The 18358-nt window shown below is 42.2% G+C and overlaps 1 protein-coding gene and 1 long non-coding RNA gene across 4 annotated transcripts in view; one reads left to right on the plus strand and one right to left on the minus strand.

The window, feature by feature from the left end:
• The window catches only part of PURA (purine rich element binding protein A), a 41837-nt gene extending 29329 nt beyond the window's left edge, over positions 1-12508 (minus strand). Inside the window, exons 1-2 of one of the 2 annotated variants that reach the window (XR_008307112.1) lie at positions 12371-12508; positions 10671-12124 (exon numbers count right to left, since the gene is read on the minus strand). Coding sequence is in view for 1 of the 2 variants with exons in the window: in XM_053249875.1 (XP_053105850.1) it covers positions 10989-11960 (972 nt within the window). In the remaining variant the exon portion in view is untranslated. Of the gene's footprint in view, positions 1-7360; positions 12125-12370 lie in introns of those variants that run through there. The other variant, XM_053249875.1, reaches the window with a different exon arrangement.
• A 155-nt stretch (positions 12509-12663) lies between these two features.
• Positions 12664-17869, plus strand: LOC128324824 (uncharacterized). Of its 2 annotated transcripts, none has more exons than XR_008307113.1 (3): positions 12664-14657; positions 14802-14891; positions 15055-17869. It is a non-coding gene; the product is annotated as an uncharacterized LOC128324824 (long non-coding RNA). The 2 variants fall into 2 exon arrangements; XR_008307114.1 differs by having other exon boundaries at positions 12664-13666.
• Positions 17870-18358: the final 489 nt, after the last annotated feature.

Below are 18358 nucleotides of genomic sequence, written 5' to 3' on the forward strand. Positions count from 1 at the left end.
TTCTCATACAGGTGAGACTCGGAAAATTAGAATATCATGCAAAAGTCCATTAATTTCAGTAATGCAAATTAAAAGGTGAAACTGATATATGAGACAGACGCATTACATGCAAAGCGAGATAAGTCAAGCCTTAATTTGTTATAATTGTGATGATCATGGCGTACAGCTCATGAAAACCCCAAATCCACAATCCCAGAAAATTAGAATATTACATGGAACCAAGAAGACAAGGATTGAAGAATAGAACAATATCGGACCTCTGAAAAGTATAAGCATGCATATGTATTCAGTACTTGGTTTGGGCCCCTTTTGCAGCAATTACTGCCTCAATGCGGCGTGGCATGGATGCTATCAGCCTGTGGCACTGATGAGGTATTATGGAAGACCAGGATGCTTCATTAGCGGCCTTCAGCAATTCTGCATTGTTTGGTCTCATGTCTCTCATCCTTCTCTTGGCAATGCCCCATAGATTCTCTATGCGGTCAGGTCAGGCGAGTTTGCTGGCCAATCAAGCACAGTATACTGTATACTTTTCAGAGGTCTGATATTGTTCTATTCTTCAATCCTTGTCTTCTTGGTTCCATGTAATATTCTAATTTTCTGAGATTGTGGATTTGGGGTTTTCATGAGCTGTACGCCATGATCATCACAATTATAACAAATTAAGGCTTGACTTATCTCGCTTTGCATGTAATGTGTCAGTTTCACCTTTTAATTTGCATTACTGAAATTAATGGACTTTTGCACGATATTCTAATTTTCCGAGTTTCACCTGTATATTAAGAAACTAACATACTTGGAAAATAAAACCAAACATGTACATATTCAAAACCTAAACCAGAAAAATGTAATTAAAGCTACCAACTTACAATTCAATCTACAATCCAGTTAAGTTGAAGCCAGTTTGATCAAAAGGATAAGACAACCAAAGCATTATATATAATCATATAGCAATGATTTATATAAGAACCCCACAAACAAAATCACTGATCCATCTAAGTCCAGATGTCTACTCTTGCTGCCATAGCTACATCACGCTCTCTCTCTCACACATACACACTCACACCTCTTTCATTAAAATCTCTTTCTGTTAAAATCTGACAATTTCAAGATTCACACACGCCTTCAGTTACTTTGAATTTTGCCAATGACATAAATATAGGCAAAAACACTTGAAGCGTTTAATATTAAATATGAAATCAACATAAGGCAACTCAGAGACAGATACTAATAAGTACAAGGTTGTTACATCATCTTGGGGGGGCGGGGATTAAAAACCAGTGGGCAGCACCCAGACTAGTACTTCTGTGAATGGAAGATATTTTGCTTGTGCAGGAGTGGAGGGACATTTTTTGCTGATTCCTCCATCCCTTTGCAGTCCCATGTGTCCCCAAAAAATATGTCTCTGAGGGTTGAGGACTCCTAAGAGCAGGTTTTGGAGGGATGCATAAGGCAGGAAAGGGAGGAATGACAAAACCTGTTCTCCCATACAAAAAGAATGTCTGCCATCCATGGAAATACCCGTCTGGATGCTGCCCAGTAGCTTTTCACCTATTTAAGATTAAATAGAAACTGGCATTATTATAAACCCTACCTCTCAAAGGGGTTTTTGTTGTTTTGAGATGAAGTTGTGAGGAACTTAACAAAAGGCTTCTGTTGCTAGAGTGAACTTTAGTAAACAATTTCTAATAGCAATAGCATAGCAATAGCACTTACATTTATATACCGCTCTATAGCCGGAGCTCTCTAAGCGGTTTACAATGATTTAGCATATTGCCCCCAACATTCTGGGTACTCATTTTACTGACCTCGGAAGGATGGAAGGCTGAGTCAACCTTGAGCCCCTGGTCAGGATCGAACTTGTAACCTTCTGGTTACAGGGCGGCAGTTTTACCACTGCGCCACCAGGGGCTCATTTCATTAATGAAAATAAGACACACACACACACACACACACACACACACACACACACACACACACACACAAATAAATATATTCTCCGTTGCTGCTCCGAGGCTTTGGAATGCGCACCCTAGTGAAATAAGAGCCTCCCCATCTCTGACAACTTTTAAAAAGTCTTTAAAGACGCATCTGTTCACCCAGGCTTTTAACTGATATTGTTTTGATTGTTTTAATGTTGTTTTTAGAATATTGTTTTAAAATTTTAAATTGTGTTTTAAATTTCTTGCTTTTATTTTTTTTGTTTTTAATTAATGTTTTACTTTTTAAATCTTGTTGTAAACCACCCAGAGACGTATAAAATATGCTAAATTAATTAATTAATTAATTAATTAATTAATTAATTAATTAATAATAAATTTTATATACGCAAACACACACATGTGAAACAACATTTCAGTTTACTAGCAAAACTATGTATTTATTCAAAGCATTTATATGCTGCTTTTCCAACAAAGTGGTGTGCAAACAATAAACGCCTATTTTTAGAACTACGATAAACCAGAAACCGATAAGCTTACAATTAGGGAAACAGAATCACTGAAATGTTTTTTTAAACCGCAAAGCCTGCAAATAAATTAATAACTAGTTTAGCAAAATGATGCTGAAACTAACCTCTGCAAACACAAGATTGTTAACAATAGAAATCCTACTCTAAACAGAGACAATTGCAAGAAAAGATCCTGATCCTAGCGGCAAGGCCTGATCAGTTGAACCGGAATATTTCCCAACAAGAGAATATTCCATTTGAAAGCAGAATTTGACTATGAAGGTATTAGCTATTGTAAACTGGTCAGGTAGACTGATTACTCTGCCCACGCACTATTAAGCAGTGCCACCTGCTGGGCATATGCAGAAAATCTGTGATGAAAGCCACATCTTTTGAGACTACTTTAAAAAGTAGTTTGACTTTCATCAGAAATTTCCTGCACATGGCCAATGGCTGGAGCGGCTTAATAATGCCTGGACAAAGTAACTAGTCTAAATGACCCGTTCACAATTGCTAATACCTTGTGCGAAAGGGAACTATAGAATCTGGACAGAGAAGAGGTAAATGCAAACAACTTCCATTTTCAAATATCCCCATGCACAAAGACAGCACCAGGGCTGATATAGGGAGAGTCAGACTCTGCAGTATATGGGTTGCTAGAGGAAGATGTAGAAGGTAAGCGCCACCACTTTGAACTGGCCACAGAAGCAAAGAAATGAGCAGCAGTGTTCTGCACTAGTCACTGCTTCAGAGATCTTCAAGGGCAGTCCCACATAGAGTGTTACATTCAAACGCCAACATTTGCCACTACAGCAAATACTTGAAAAAGTATTTTATACCTGAAAAAATACTTGGAAAAGTATTTCAAGTATTTATACTGTCACACTTGAAAAACTAAAAAAACTAAATGAGCTTTGGCATTTTTAGAGAGCCTGTCCCAAGATCCATGTTATGGTGCACCTTGCAAAAGTCATTGATCTCATGTATTTTGATTTAAGTTTTAAAAAACACACTTCTCCCAGAAAATAGACTGAAAGAAGCTAAGCCTAAATCCCTTTAAATTTATTTTCACATGGCCAGGTAAAGTTCACAATTTATGCTACAGAACCTCAAGCAGAACAGTGCAAATAGAAACAGCAATTCTCAAAATCATAGAAACAAATAACAAGTATGTTTCAATGTTGTTTTTTAAGAATCCCTCAAAACCCTGCATCATTGGCCAGCTTTCAGTAGTCTGCAGTGAGGGAGTTGGTCTCTCACCCAGCATCAGGTAATCTATTAATGTAGAAGCAGGTTCCCCAAACATTTGGTGCCCTAAAGGGTGAGTGTCAATCCCAAGGGCTGTGATGAGTCTCTGTCTTTGCAAAACTGGACCAAACGTTGCATTGAAAAAGCACAAGACAGAGCATATGCTGAGTGAGGAGCACGAAAAGCTCTATAGACAAAGTTGTATTCTTCTGTAGCCATTTGCAACACCCTTGAGGGATCTGGGTCGCCCTCTCTCTTTCACACACACCCCTTTACTACTATATTTTACCAACAAAAGCTGTTCAGGTGCCAAGTTTGTAATACCTCTTCAACTACTGAAGTGTAGTAATAGGTGGACACTTTAGCATTAAATTATATATATATATTTGAAAACTTATTTTTGAGTGTCCAGGGCTGCAATCCTATGCACACCTACCTATAAGAAAGGTGGGGCTTACTTCTCAGTACACATGCATAGGATCAGGCTGCATTGTACTTTTATCTTATTTCTATCTCTACATAGATACGCATCTACATCTATACATAGACACATCTGGATGAAAATGTCCTGAGCTCCTAAAAACCTGAAATGCTTTCCCAGCCTTATGGACAAGCACTTAAAATGATCAAAATATATACATTCAATACAATTTGCAATATGCAAAACTTGTAACCCTAGACCCAGAGAGCCACCTGACTAGTTCCAGATGCCCAAGAAAGCATTCCTCTTCACAGCAGCTCCACATGCCATACAGCAAACTCCTTTGGAAAAGAAGTTTTTGAAAGCTTTTTTTGGATTCTGAAAATCCAAAAGCAGTGTGTGACATGGCTTGGCGATTTGCCATTCAAGTGAAGACAGTCGAAGTCTCACAGAGCATACCCAAGCCTTGCACACACCTGAAGGAGCAATTTGGATTCTCATCAAATTGCTGGACATTTGAGTGAACATGAGCCAAAAGCATTCTACTACTCAGAAGTATATTTTAGCATTTGTGTACATCAATACCAGTATTTCCACCTTCAGCCTTTATAATTTTGGTGAAATCAGTTGTGGAATGTGCCTCTGAATTTTTAAATTTGAAACCTAAAGTTTATAAGAGGCAATTCACAAAGCAAAAGTTGCCAGTTTGGCAAGTGTACAGTGGTAGATAGACTTGTGTGAGGCAGAGGGGATCTTTCGCTCCCTTTTCTCCCAACTGCAGCCCTGAAAAGCTGTTTCTAAGAGTTGGGAGATCTTTGGGGATGGGGTAGGATATGGCATGAGAGCCTGCAGCAGGCGGGAGGAATCCCCAGAAATTGGGCAGAAGCACCTTGTACAAGGGGGAACTCAGGAAGGTGCCTCCATTTGGCTTCTGAGGTTTCTCCTCTCCCACTGCAACACCCCCCGCCAACCACATCCCATCCCATTTCCAAAGGCTTCCTGATCTGAGAGTTGCAGTGGAGAGGAAGATGCAATGCAAGCTTTGTTGCACTCGGCAATTCTGGATGCAACCCATTGTCTCAAGTATTTGATCCAGAAGTTTTACAATATCCTTTAGCTTTTCTTTAAAAACCAGCATTTTCTGCTCTCATTCAAATTTATGCAGAAATAAGACTTAGTATGTTCTGTGAATTTTACTTCCAGATAAGTGTGCATAGGATAGCATTCTAAACGAACCTCTGTAGAAGAGAAGCAATTTAAAGTATATCCCTATAGGGTAGTCCCTTATTTTTAAATAGCCAGAAAGTTGGGAGGGGGTAGAGATTGCAGTGACCATCTAAATATTCTGCAATTCAATTATGCATTGAAGTAGAAAAACACTCTAAATAAGATATGATCAGAAAGCTACTTTAAGTTCATGCAAAAATATTTTTATGGTCAGCAGTATGACTGAATATAAAGGGGGGAAACCAACTCATTATCATGGAGTCAGTTCAGACAAGACTTCAAAACATGGTTTAGAGAAGGGTTTCTTAACCTTGGGCCCCCAGATGTTTTTGGACTACAACTCCCATCATCCTCAGCCACAAAGGCCATATCTGGGGATGATGGGAGTTGTAGCTCAACAACATCTGGGGGCCAAGGTTAAGAAACCCTGGTTTAGTGTGGTTTAAACCCTGGTTTAGAGGATCAGAAATGATCTGGTTTAAACCCTGGTTTAGAGGATCAGCAATGTGTTCTGAGCTTACCTCCTTCTCTCACATACACCAATTTCTTCCTTCATGTCAAGGTTTCTTTTAATCAGTTTGTTATGCCGACCATGGTTAGTGGTAAACCTCCAAACCACTGCATGCAAGCTCAATTCAGACAATAAATTTCAAGTCCTAGTTTGGAGGTTACCATTAACCATACTTGCCTCATTAAGACATCACGGCAAGCTACAGTTAAACAAAATGCATAAATAGAGGAAAGGTTCTGTGTATGAGAAAGGAATGAGCAAGCTCATAGCAAGCATGTTCCAAATCCTCTGGAGTCTTGATGTCCAGATGTCTGGACAAGATGTCTGAACTAGAGTAGTGACAAAAATTAAAGTAGCTTAGACAGAAAAAGCATTGCAGTTTGTCACATTGGCATTTATCCTTTACCACTCTAACTCTTGCAACCCTTCCCAAGTTTGACCTGCAATTTCTCAGGAAACATAACACACCATGGCACTGGAACAAACAAGAAATGAAAACAGTGAGTACAACCGAAACAGATCCATTGACTTTTTATTATAAATGTACGTGACCACTTGGTTTCAAAAATATATACCAATACCCTATTTTAAATGTATGTTGGTACAAAGTAAAAAATATTTTACAAATTAAATACTTGAAACTGACAAAAAATGTATTTTAATGGAAAACAGTTATAAAATATCGGAATCCCATTTTAGGAAGATTTATTTATTTTAATATTTTATTCCGCTTTTAGCTCAGCAATAAAGCGGCGTACAATTTTATTTTTTCCAAGTCACCAGAACTTAGGTTATAGAACATTTACCCATTCAGAATAGGTAGATTTGTTATAGTTTATCATCACACTAAAAATGTCACACTAATAATTAAAATATATTCCAGTTAGTGCACAAATCCTATCCAATCATTAATTGACCACAATATGTACAAAGAATATGCATAGCTTAAAAGGGACATGGCTGATTAAAGAAGTGGCTACAGTGCTGTTTTAAAAGTCAAAAATGTAATCTCTCTCAAATGAAGTTATATTGGCCTACTGTAGGCACTTGTACATTTTCTTCATTGCCTGTGATAGTTCTTTGTCTGCACAGTAGACAGATCTACATTTTACAAAGTTGTGAATGGGTGGTTCTGTTTCGTAGTACTTCTCAAAGAGAACTACATAGAGCAAGATGCAACCCCTGCAAGGGATACTTCAAAAAGTGACACTGTCAAGTATTTTTAAGTCAAATGTTTACATTTTCACAGGTTATCCACTGTCTAAATGCAAGGCTTGCCTATGAACCTAACTATCCCTACCTCAACCCTGGATGGTTTGTTTACAATTAAGTGCTGGATCCCCTGCTTTTCCCAACTCCCTCCTCATTTCCTCTGGCACACAGTCAAATTCTAAAGTTTCAACACTATTCAGAATTTTTAAAAAGTTACTTTAGCTCCCCCTCTGGCTGAAAACTGCATTTTGCAGGGGAAAAAAACAATAAAGAGGCATGAATCAACAGTATCTAATTTTTAATTGTTTATTTAATTTCTCAGACAGAGCAATTTAAAAAAAAACAAGTGGACTTAAAATGAGGACATTGTTTGCCATGCTGTAATCACCCAAAAGGGAAGTCGTGTTTGAAATGTAAGTTACTTGACAGTGTCCCTTTAGCTTAAAACAAAAAAACAAAAACACAAAAACACACACACACTATGTATGTATTGCAGTGGATTTCAAGTTTTCTTGCACTTCATATAAAGTAGCATTATGACCTTGGATCTTTTCTACAAGACACTGAAAAGCATATTAAGGAAAATAAGGCATGTTTTCCAAAAGGTGGATTACTTGGCACATTTGAACATACTGTTTTTTAGAACACCAAATATGGTCAAATATACCATTATTTTTATTCTTCTGGCCTTAAGCAAGGTTTCCCCACTGTTGCTCATTTTAAACACTAAGCTTTAGAACCTTGGTAAAGTACCGAGCACCTCAACTGGAAAAAGTGAAACTCAAAACAAGGTCATTTATAATCAATGTAACATTGTATCATTAGCATTGATCAAGTCCTAAACTACCTATAAATCAAAGTATTCTCAGATTCAGGACAAAGAACTTTGCTAAAACTGTGGTAAGATGTGATGACACAAACAGAATTAAACAGAACTATACAACCCACAAACCTTCTTGACCCAATCAGGATCAAAGATAAGATTTCTTAGATGAATGAGTCAAGAAGAGTTCCATTCATAAATTTTGATTCTTGGGAAAAGCAAAGAAGCAAAATTGCTGATACTCTGGACTACTCTCAATGTTGGCTGGAATCAGACAATAGGTTTTTCAGAGAGTTCAATGTGGTTTAAAAGAGGAGTCACTGTGTGTAGTATGTACAGTCAGCCAAATTTCGCATCTGATTAAAAAAGGTGCTTATATTGTTTAACAAACCTGTAGAACTAGGTGATGGACCAGAGGCAACTGTTGGAAAAATGGTTTGTGTTTTTACACCATAGGAAACAAAGCCACTCTCAAACCACTTTCAGCTCTCTTTAAAACTAGTTTGTCTCTAGTCTAAAATGAAATACGGATTTTGCTCTTTAACAAAGCTTGCACTGATGCAAAAGGAACAAAAAGACACCTTGCTGCATTCTCACGGAGCCACACAAGTTATTGCTAAAAACAAAACTGAATGAACAATGTGTGCCAATATGCAGTACTGCAACTTTTAAAACAACAGTGAAAGGTAGAACCAAGACAACCAAATAGCAGAATAAAAGCAATTTAACTTTCCTAACTACCTGTAGCATGGAAAATGCAGCCCTTTCCACATCACAGTTCAAATACAATATGAAACTGCTCAACAAAACTTCCAATGAAAACAAAGCAAGCTTACTAGTCAATGTTTACATGCAGTCAAGAACCATGTCAGTTATCACATTATGCAGTATGGAAGCTTATTTTTGCTATGTGGAAAAGTGCACCTTAGAAAATAATGTAATTCCAGTGATTGTTAAAACAACAATTCCTAACCACTAACATTATTGCACATTTGGTGTTCTACAGACACCAGTAGCAAACATGTTTAACTGGAAATGGATGATACAACGGAAACAGGTATTATATTGACACTTACAGTACATCTCCAAAAACGGGAATTATACTTTAATGAAAAAAAGAAAATACATTTCCTTTAAACAATCTCTTTGTCCTTCCTAGGCCCAACCTCTTACAATCAATGAGAAGCATAGAAAATTTATGTTCCTACAGGTGGCATCTTCTACATACAGCAGTTAAATCTACATTGTTAAAATTTGTCAAGGATGTTAAGCGAGTACACTCCAAAAACTGAGAGTCAGACAGATTCTTATTTTGTCAACTCTTCCTACAAAATCCCAACTAGATTTTCTACTGTTTTAAGGCATCATTTATAACATATTCTTTTCACTTGCAATGATGATAGTCATGCAGCAGTTTAATGATAAAAATATATTAATATTTTTTACTATACAGCAGCAAGTTAGTCAATTAAAAGCACACAAACATTTTTAAAGAAAAACCTCTAAAATTATATTATTACAAATAATTGCAATTTGGAGAACACCACTTGACAGGTCAGTGTTCTAATAGACTGTTTTCATACCCTACAGTTTTAATATACCACACAAAGTACATACTTTGAACTGAAAGCTTGCACATTTGGGGGTTACTACTACATTTATAAAGTATGTAGCCAGTAATAACTAGCACCACAGCTACATGGAAATTTCTTTACAACACACCAACTTGGCTTTCACTTTTAAAGGAAACTCAAAATCCATGGCTCAGTAGGATTACTCTATAATCATGTCGCACTAACTTCTATGACAGGCCTAAGCAAGTTAGTTAGCACTAGCACAATCTGGAGTTTCGGTTCAGACTTAAAACAAGTTAAGGGGATAGTGCTAGTGGCCATACACAAAAAACCCTCAACACCTGTTATTCAAAAACAGGTTTACTGGAAATTGCTGCACATTAAGTACTTTAAGTACACATCATAAAAAAAATATATTATGAACAATACAAGTACATCTGATACACAATGACAATATACCTACTTAGCTGTAAACCAAACAGGTGCAGAAAAATATGGGAGATCATTTTCTTTCTCTCTCTTTTTACTATTTGAATAACTTTGGTTCAAACCGTAAAAATCACAAGTTAGCAAATTTCATTTAAATGCCTTTTTAATAATTTTTCTTCATGTTCACAGAAGTTTCACTGACCATTTTATATGTTTAAGGTCCAGATGCAATGCATATTGTATAAAAGAGAGCACTTATTGTTTACCTTGCATGAATTAACCTACGTACCTTTTAACTCTACAGACTTCTGCATAACATTTAGACAAAGCTCAGACACACAGCATGCCTAGCCCTCATATATATATACACATCTCTAATCACAGGTATATAGGGTGTCAAATATACTATAATAACCTCCATGTAAGGTTTTGAAATTTGGTAACAAAATGAGAAGAAAAAACTAAAAATATTATTTTACGTGTTCTAAAATATCTCTTTTTTGTGCTAAAGTCAAATGTTAGCTCAACATGAAAAGGACATTTTTCTCTTTTTTAATATAATTCAGCAATATTTTAATCTTGACCATTTTTGCAAACACTTAATAATAATAATAGCTTAAACGTGTACAAAAGTTCTTGGTTAATTAGGGAAATAAACACTCAGTTCTTTATATTTTTAATCAAGTAGGAAACACAGTTCATCATATATAATGTTATTACTTTTTTTGTAATTTTTTTGTATTTTTTTGTTTGTTTTGTTTTTAGCAGCTGCTTACTGTTTTATACGATGGGTAAGAGTGGAAGGAACAATCCAGCGATGGGGTGGAGAGAAAGAAGTTGCTTGCTCGGCTGTCAGTTTGGTGGTGGGTGGGTGGTTGGTGCTCCCCTTGGAGTTATAACAACAGGTATATTTAACTGTATGTATTATTTTCGGTGTGTGGGTGTCGGTTCTTTCTCTCTTTCTCTCACTTACAGTATAAAGTCTCTCTCGGTGTGTGTTATTATTATTACGAGTGTCTCTGTGCAGCAGGGCAGGGAGGCAGCCAAGTGGGGAGGAGGGAAGTGGGGAGGAGGAAGGAAAGGAGGGAGGGAGATCAATCCTCCTCTGGCTCCTCGGCCTGCAGCAAGGCTCCTGGAGGGCCGGTGGTGGCAGCGGTGCTGCTGCTGCTCTCGGTCTCCGGCTGCTGCTCTGCTCCTCCCGAGGAGGACGAGGAGGCGGTTGCGGCGGCTGCTGCTGCCCGCTTGTCCCTCTGCTTCTCCTGGATCTTCTTCATCTCGTCCGAGTACTTGCAAAAGGTGTGCCCGAACTTGGCCCACACTTTGTAAGGGACGGTGATGGAATTGCGGTAGGTGGGCTTGACCTCGCTCACCCGCATGAAGACGCCGTACTTGTTGGAGCCCACATCGAAGAAGAAGCGCTTGTTGTCCACCGTCAAGGAGGTGCCCTCGGGCAGCTCGGCCGGCTCCTCCTCCACGCCGTAGTCGTCGATGAGTTTGGCCAGGGCGTCGCGGAACTCGATCAACCCCTGGGCGGGCAGGGCGATGGTCTGGCCCTGCGTGGAGCCCAGGCCCGGGCCGCGGTTGACCGTCTGCCGGATGCGCAGGAACCGCCCGCGCTGGTTCTCCTTCAGATCCATGTAGTACTTGCGGTTCTCGCGCACCAGGAACTCGCTCTTCAAGGCCCGCCGGGGCTCGTCCGCGGCCTGCGCCAGTTCCGGCGGCTGGCTGGGGCCCAGCTGCGCGTAGTGCTCGATGAAGTCGCCCAGGTAGTCGCGGAACTCCACCGCCACCGACATGGAGAGCGTCAGCCGGCTCTTGCTGCCTCCGGCGCCCACCTCGGCGATCTTCAGGAAGCGGCCCTTGGCGTTCTGCTTCACGTCCAAGTAGAAGCGCTTGTTCTGGATGTCCACCCGCTTGGAGGCCAGCTCCTGCGTCTCGTGCTGGAGGCCCACACCGCCGCCGCCGCTACCGCCGGGCCCGCCGCCGCCGCCGCCCGGGCCCGAGCCAGGCGCCCCGCTGCCGCCACTGCCGCCACCCTGCTCGCTGCCGCTGTCTCTGTCCGCCATGATTCTGCCGGGCCGCCCGACACCCGCCTGCCTGCGCCCCCCGGCCGCCGCCGCCGCCGCCCCCTCCTCCGCCGCCTCCCGCCGCCGCTACTGCTCCTGCTGCCGCCGCCGATCCAACCCCCTCCGCAGCAGCCACCACCACCAGCCGGCCGCTCTCGCGAGATCTGTGGAAAAGACAGAAAGAGAGAGAGCCGCTAACATGGCAGAGAGAGAGAGAGAGAGAGAGAGGCGCGCGCGACTGTATACAGTAACAGGGAAGGGAGGAGGCAGCGGCGGCGGCGGCGGAGGGGGGAGCCCGAGGATGCCAGGCGGCACAGCAGTCGCCGGCAGCGCCCCGCCGGGCTGGGCCAGCCGAGGGCAGGGAGGTGCTCGCTCACTCGCTCGCTCGCTGGCACTCAGGCCCCACCCACCTGCTCCTCCGGGGAGCTCTCGCGGCGCCCTCGCCTTCCCTCAGCGCCGCAGCGCTGCCCCAGTCGCAGCTGCACGTCAGCACTCGGCCCGCTCCCTCGCCCGTCGCTGCCTCTGAGCCAGACTTGACCGAGACAGCCTCCTTCCCTCACACACGCCCTGGCCGACGCCGACGCCTCCGCCTCCTCCTCGCGGGAGGGGGGAGCACGGAAAGCGGGGAGGACACCGGCCCACAGAGATCCCTTATCAAACACAAATACGCGCCAGAGCAGCCAAAGGGACCGGCTCTCGTCTCGCAGGACTTTCAGACGGCGGTGACTTTCACGAGCATCTCCGAGTCTGTCTCAGATAATACACCTCGCCAGAGAGAGCGAGAGCAAGCAGCATTTGAGAGGAACAAATCCCGGCTTCACCCCACTACCCCGCAGCCCAAGTCGGCCCATAGAGCACCGCCGTTCTCCATTCCTCTGTGTACATCCTCGAGCACCTCCGTGTCAAGAGGAGAAGGGTGCTTGTGCGTGGGAACGCGGACATCATGCAGTCCCTCCTTGGTTCATTCGCGCCCTCCATATCCACCTTAAGCCCTCAGAAGGGCGGCAATGTAGCCTCCAAGTAAGGACGGCGCCGGCCGATCTGCTTCTCTTCAGATAATGTTCGTGGCGGCCGTCAAGTGACTATGGCAAAGCTTCTGTAACGTTTTAAAGATTAACAGTTCATGTGGCAGAAGCTTTACAACTATGCATTCCTCACGCCACCGCAGGTGGATTCCTCTTCAAGGTGCCACAGGTCTTCTTGACTGGCTTGTAGCAACAGCAGACTCAGACGGTGGCCTTTCTGAAATTGGTGACACAAGGAAAGGTCCCCCCCGCCCGCCCGCCCCATGGCAACAGAGCAGCTCCTGACTTCCTACACGAGGAGAACCCCGTTTCAAAGCACCGCCAAAGCCCATCTCCGTCACTGCTCAAAGCCCTCCCTCCCTCCCTCCCTTCCCTACCATCAGTTTCCCTTCTCCCTCCGCACAAAAGTAACACATATCTCGAGGGGGTAGCAGTAGTTCGTCCACCCTCATTTAAGTATTAAGGACTTTCAAGTCACTACAACCCTTTCATTCAGGCCCGCTGCCTCGCGTCCTGAAGGGGGGAGAGTCTGGCCTCCTCTTGAAACAAAAGTAGAAATATCCTGACACTGGCCGCCGCCGCCGCCGCGGTTGTTGGGTTTCTCAGCCGGCTTCTGCCCACCACAGAGAAACGGAACATTTTCTAATACAGAGAACCTCGTAGGGTCTTCTTTAGGGAAAGGTACTCCTGTAACATAAAGTATATGTGAAAAGAAGATTTCCTGCTTCGAGAAAAGTACCGGTGTAAAGGACACAAGCGGCCTATGAAACTCCTAGTCCTAGGCTAGCGAGCTCTGCCGGGAGGCTGGGTCCTGTGGTCTGTCTGCTCCTAGGGGCTGGTTCTCTCTCCGCGATAATGCTGCCTACGAGGACCAACAACAATGGGCACTTTCGTTATAGTGGCTAAGACCGGGCGATAGACCTCTCCTCCTAGCATTCCTGGAAGGTGGTGGATAATACCACATCTCGTGACAGTCGGTTGCATAGGTTCCTTTACTAATTGACTGAAAAGGACTGGTTTTAGAAATGGGATGGGGAGGGGATTCTATTCTCGCTCTCCACGCCCTTCATAATCTTATAAATCTCTGCAGTGTTTCTTTTCTAGTCCAAACGCTTCTTTAGCCATTCCTCCTCAGGAAAGTGCTGCTGCATTCCTGCTTGCTTATGCTCAGGCGAAGACCGTCTGAGTGGAGGCAGTAGGAGAGATAAAGCATAGTCTTATCATATGAACGAGTACCCAGAAATAAATCTGACTCCGTTCAATGGGACGTATTCCCAAATAAAGAGATGAGTGCCCATTTCACTTAAGTAACTGCTCCTGTGAACACGACCGGAGGCTCTCTGGGACATTTTCTACTTCACAACAGGATATATACAAGGAACATTTACTTCTTGGCCTTAAGTGAGAAATAGAAACACATACAACAGAAAGCTTAAGGAGAGGAGAGCTGGTCTTATGGTAGCAAGCATGACTTGTCTCCTTAGCTAAGCAGGGTCTGCCCTGGTTGCATATGAATGGGAGACTAGAAGTGCAAGCATTGTAAGATATTCCCCTCAGAGGATGGAGCCGCGCTCTGGGAAGAACAGAAGCTTCCAAGTTCCCTCCCTGGCAACTCCAAGATAGGCCTGAGAGAGACCCCTGCCTGCAACCTTGGAGAAGCTGCTGCCAGTCTGTGAGGACAATACTGGGCTAGATAGACCAATGGCCTGACTCAGAATATGACACCTTCCTATGTTAGAACTTAGAAGAGGTGCAAAAAGGGGTTGCATATCTATCTATCCATCCATCCATCTTATGCAAACCCTTTTCTTTCCAGGCCTTTTCTTGCTGTGAGTCTCCTAGACTAGGCCTTCAAACTGTTAGGAAGACTGAGAAGCATCTCCTTGGGGAAGTTGCAGATCTTCAGGTAACTTTTGCAAGTTATACAAGCCCTTTGTGTTTGGGAAGAGTGTCCTGTTCCACAGGGGTGCAGAATCCCCCACCCCAAGCATTTGAGGAGTACAGCCTCATTTGACTGTATTCCCCCACAAACATAACCCATATCTTCAATCTCTTTCCTTTCTCCTCAGGCAATGTAATTGAGGAGTTGCTCCTCAAGCTTTCCCTCTGTCTGCACCCCTGCTGTCCCACTGAGGAGGGCTCCGGCTGCTCACTAGGCTGCACATTTAACAAAACAAGGAGCGTGGGGCGGGTGTGGGGGTCGTTTGTTCTTTCAGACTTTCTGCATTGGCTGCATTTGGAAACAAGGAGCTCCTCCTTCTTGAGTTCTGCCAGTCCGAGGATGATCAAAGAAGACCGTTGGTCCCGCGCACGCCTGATCGCCAAGGAGTCCGAGCCTAGAAGTCCTGCTGCTGTCGCTTTCCTACCCTTTGTTTGGATCTAGTTTGGTGGCCGGCGCAGAAAGTGCGCTCTTGCTCCACCAGTTTCGTTGGGACAGCGCGCTTGATCGGGCTGGCGTGGTGACTCCTTGGATCCGAGCCAAAGCTAAAAGGGCTCCACAGGGCTTGCTCCGTTCTAATGGGGCGGAAAGTCCCCTCTTTCCCCAGCGCGCGCGCTTCTCAAACCGAGCAAGCGAGGCTGTACTAGCGTGTGGAGTCCTTGGGGACCTGGCTCGCCCTGGGATTAAGAAGTGGAGGGACAGGCACCTCCTTGGCCTCCCCGATGACCCCAGGGCTGTGGCTGTGAGACATGCCGCTTTGCAGCCACCAACGAGGATTGCAGCCAGGGAGAAGGTGGGATCCACCCCAAAAGGCAACCTCAAACCCCACTCCAGTCCTATCTGCCAAAGGCCACCCGTCACCTACTCGCGCCCCCGCAAAAAGAACCACACGCTCCACAACCTTAGCCACTTCTTCCGCTGTCCTGAGCGGCGTGTCCCCCAAAGTTCAGCACAGCTTTCTTCTCCCAGCCCGGCAGCCCCCTTCCAGGAACACCACACACTCCCAAGGAAAATCCAAGAGCGAAGCATCGGCATTGCGGGATTTCCTTAGACCCGGGGAAACCCAGGATGGAGAAAAGCTGAGGAGGGAAAGCGGGCATCAGTTGGTTTACTCTATTTTATTCACTTGGAGGGAAGAGTTTGAAGAGGCATATCGGCCCGAACTTTGCTTGCAGCTTCACAAAACTGTCAGCTCCTAAAAAATATTTGCTCCCCCTGTGGTTTTCCAATCTACATAACTCTGAGCAAACAGCAAGTGGGTACATTTACGGTGATACTACATACAGTGCGCGACAGCGACGCGCAAGTTCGGCTATGATTAAGCCAACATTAAGAGAAAGAAGATAGCCTACTGTATGGCCAGTTTAGGAGCCGACAGTTTAAGACATTTTTCACTGCCATCCTCTGGTCCTTGTCCTCGTCCCCACCCCCTCTTCAAGCACTGACAACAAACAGAAGACGACCTGTTTGGTCGCCTTTTTGAGTGCCAGGACAAAACGTTAAACATGATTATATGGCCGTGTAGATCCAGTCCAACGTCCAGCGTTAATAAGTCTTTAAATACTGTTTGGCAAATCATTTATGCAAGAAACAACTGTGGCTCCCCCCCCCCCCACAACTCAGTCACAGCAGCCCGTAGCAGCCTCTGCCTCAAATAACTCTTTGAACTTTTAACGTGTTCAGTAGAAGGGTATGAGGATGTCCTTAATTGAACATGGAAAACAAAAGGAACAATTTCACGGTGAGTGTACCTAACCTTAGATATGCCAATCCGATATAATTTGGTTTTTATGTTTCAAAGCAAATAACATCTCAAGATGTTTGAATTGATATCTCAGATATATTTAAAAACTTGAAATATATTTTGTTTAGTAGGAAATTCATTCAATCTAGACTTTATTTCAAATGTCACAGTGACATTTTCCAAATATATTGTTCTATTTTAATATGTTTGATTAAAAGATATTATATTATTTCCAATAAGAAGAAAAATCCCAGGATCTCAGAATTACACTTGTAATTTCAAAATAAGTTAAACATAAAGATATTGTCACCAGTTGTTTATTACAGGGGGAATAATTTTTAAAAGTAAGAGAAAGAGAGAGAAGCATTAGGACTCAAACAAAGAAAAGTAAAAGATGCACTGATATTTCATATTTAAACACTATTAAAGAAAACAAATTTTCCTTACAGTGTATGTATAGAACATATTTGGTTCTATAAATTTATTTGGTCTTCTGACCCAAATTAAGTAGATGTTCAAAACAATTAAATGGTATAAAAAGATATACAAGCTTGAAACTGTTCACTTCTGTTTTTAAAGACTTCTAGCACAAAATGAACTCAAGAAAGACTTCACTAAAGTTTTCTTGAAAACTTTACAGAAATACCCATCTATGTTCATTTAATATGACACAAGCCACAGACATCTGCTACTTATAAATATTCTACTACCATATTCTAACACTAAGAAGTCTCTGTGACTACACTTTTTGTGTGGAAACAAGTGATAAAATTTCACACTCTCCAATAACTCAAAAGCAGTTTATCTTTTGATGTTTGCCGAATTATCATGAAGTAATTTATTATTTTAATTACAAAATTAAATACTGCAGATTAAAATGCAGAATATAAGTTGTAAAGCACACACAACCCAGATCTTGGATGTTTTTATGTTAACAAATAAGGCATATTATATTAAGAACTGGATGTCAACAAAAATGGATTTTAGAACCCTTAAATGTGAAAGGTAATTTTGACAAGATGACAATTCAATTCAAGTGTAATGAACAGAAATAAAATTATTTAAAACTCACAACAAAACAAGAGCTTTCCATATGGCTCATGGTGAATGAATTTGTTCACATCAGGTAAACCTACAAAATGACCAGCATACAATACTGTATGGAATTATTAAACAACATTTCTTATCAACTTTGAGAAGTGCTCACAATTATTTTTGAGGTTTCAATTAAAATTTTGATTTCTTAAAAAGAACTTTTTCAAAGTCAACCAGTATGCAATTGAAGGAGAGCTGAAAGTAGCTCTGGAAGTATATAGGGAATTCAAAACTGATAGCCAAGGCTATAATAAGGGCTCAATTTAAAATAGAAGGATGGCCTAATTGTATGTTCAGCCAACAAAAATGTTTTTCATCACTAATATAAAGAGTTATAGTTGTTACAAAAATAACAAATACTTTATGAAGTGTGTGTTTGGATCTTTGCTGAAGCAGAATGCATTATAGAAACAGAAAATAATAAGGTACTGGTGACTTAAAATGTATACAGTGGCTGATATCCAGACTAAGTTACATAATAGTACTATACAAGAGTTACTCTAGAAGACTACTTAATTTCAATAGGACCTCAGATGAGTAATTTAATCAGAATATCAGACAGTATATTTGGATTTTAAAGTTTGATTAATGATTA

Source organism: Hemicordylus capensis, chromosome 4, assembly GCF_027244095.1.
Source record: "Hemicordylus capensis ecotype Gifberg chromosome 4, rHemCap1.1.pri, whole genome shotgun sequence".
Lineage (NCBI taxonomy): Eukaryota > Metazoa > Chordata > Lepidosauria > Squamata > Cordylidae > Hemicordylus > Hemicordylus capensis.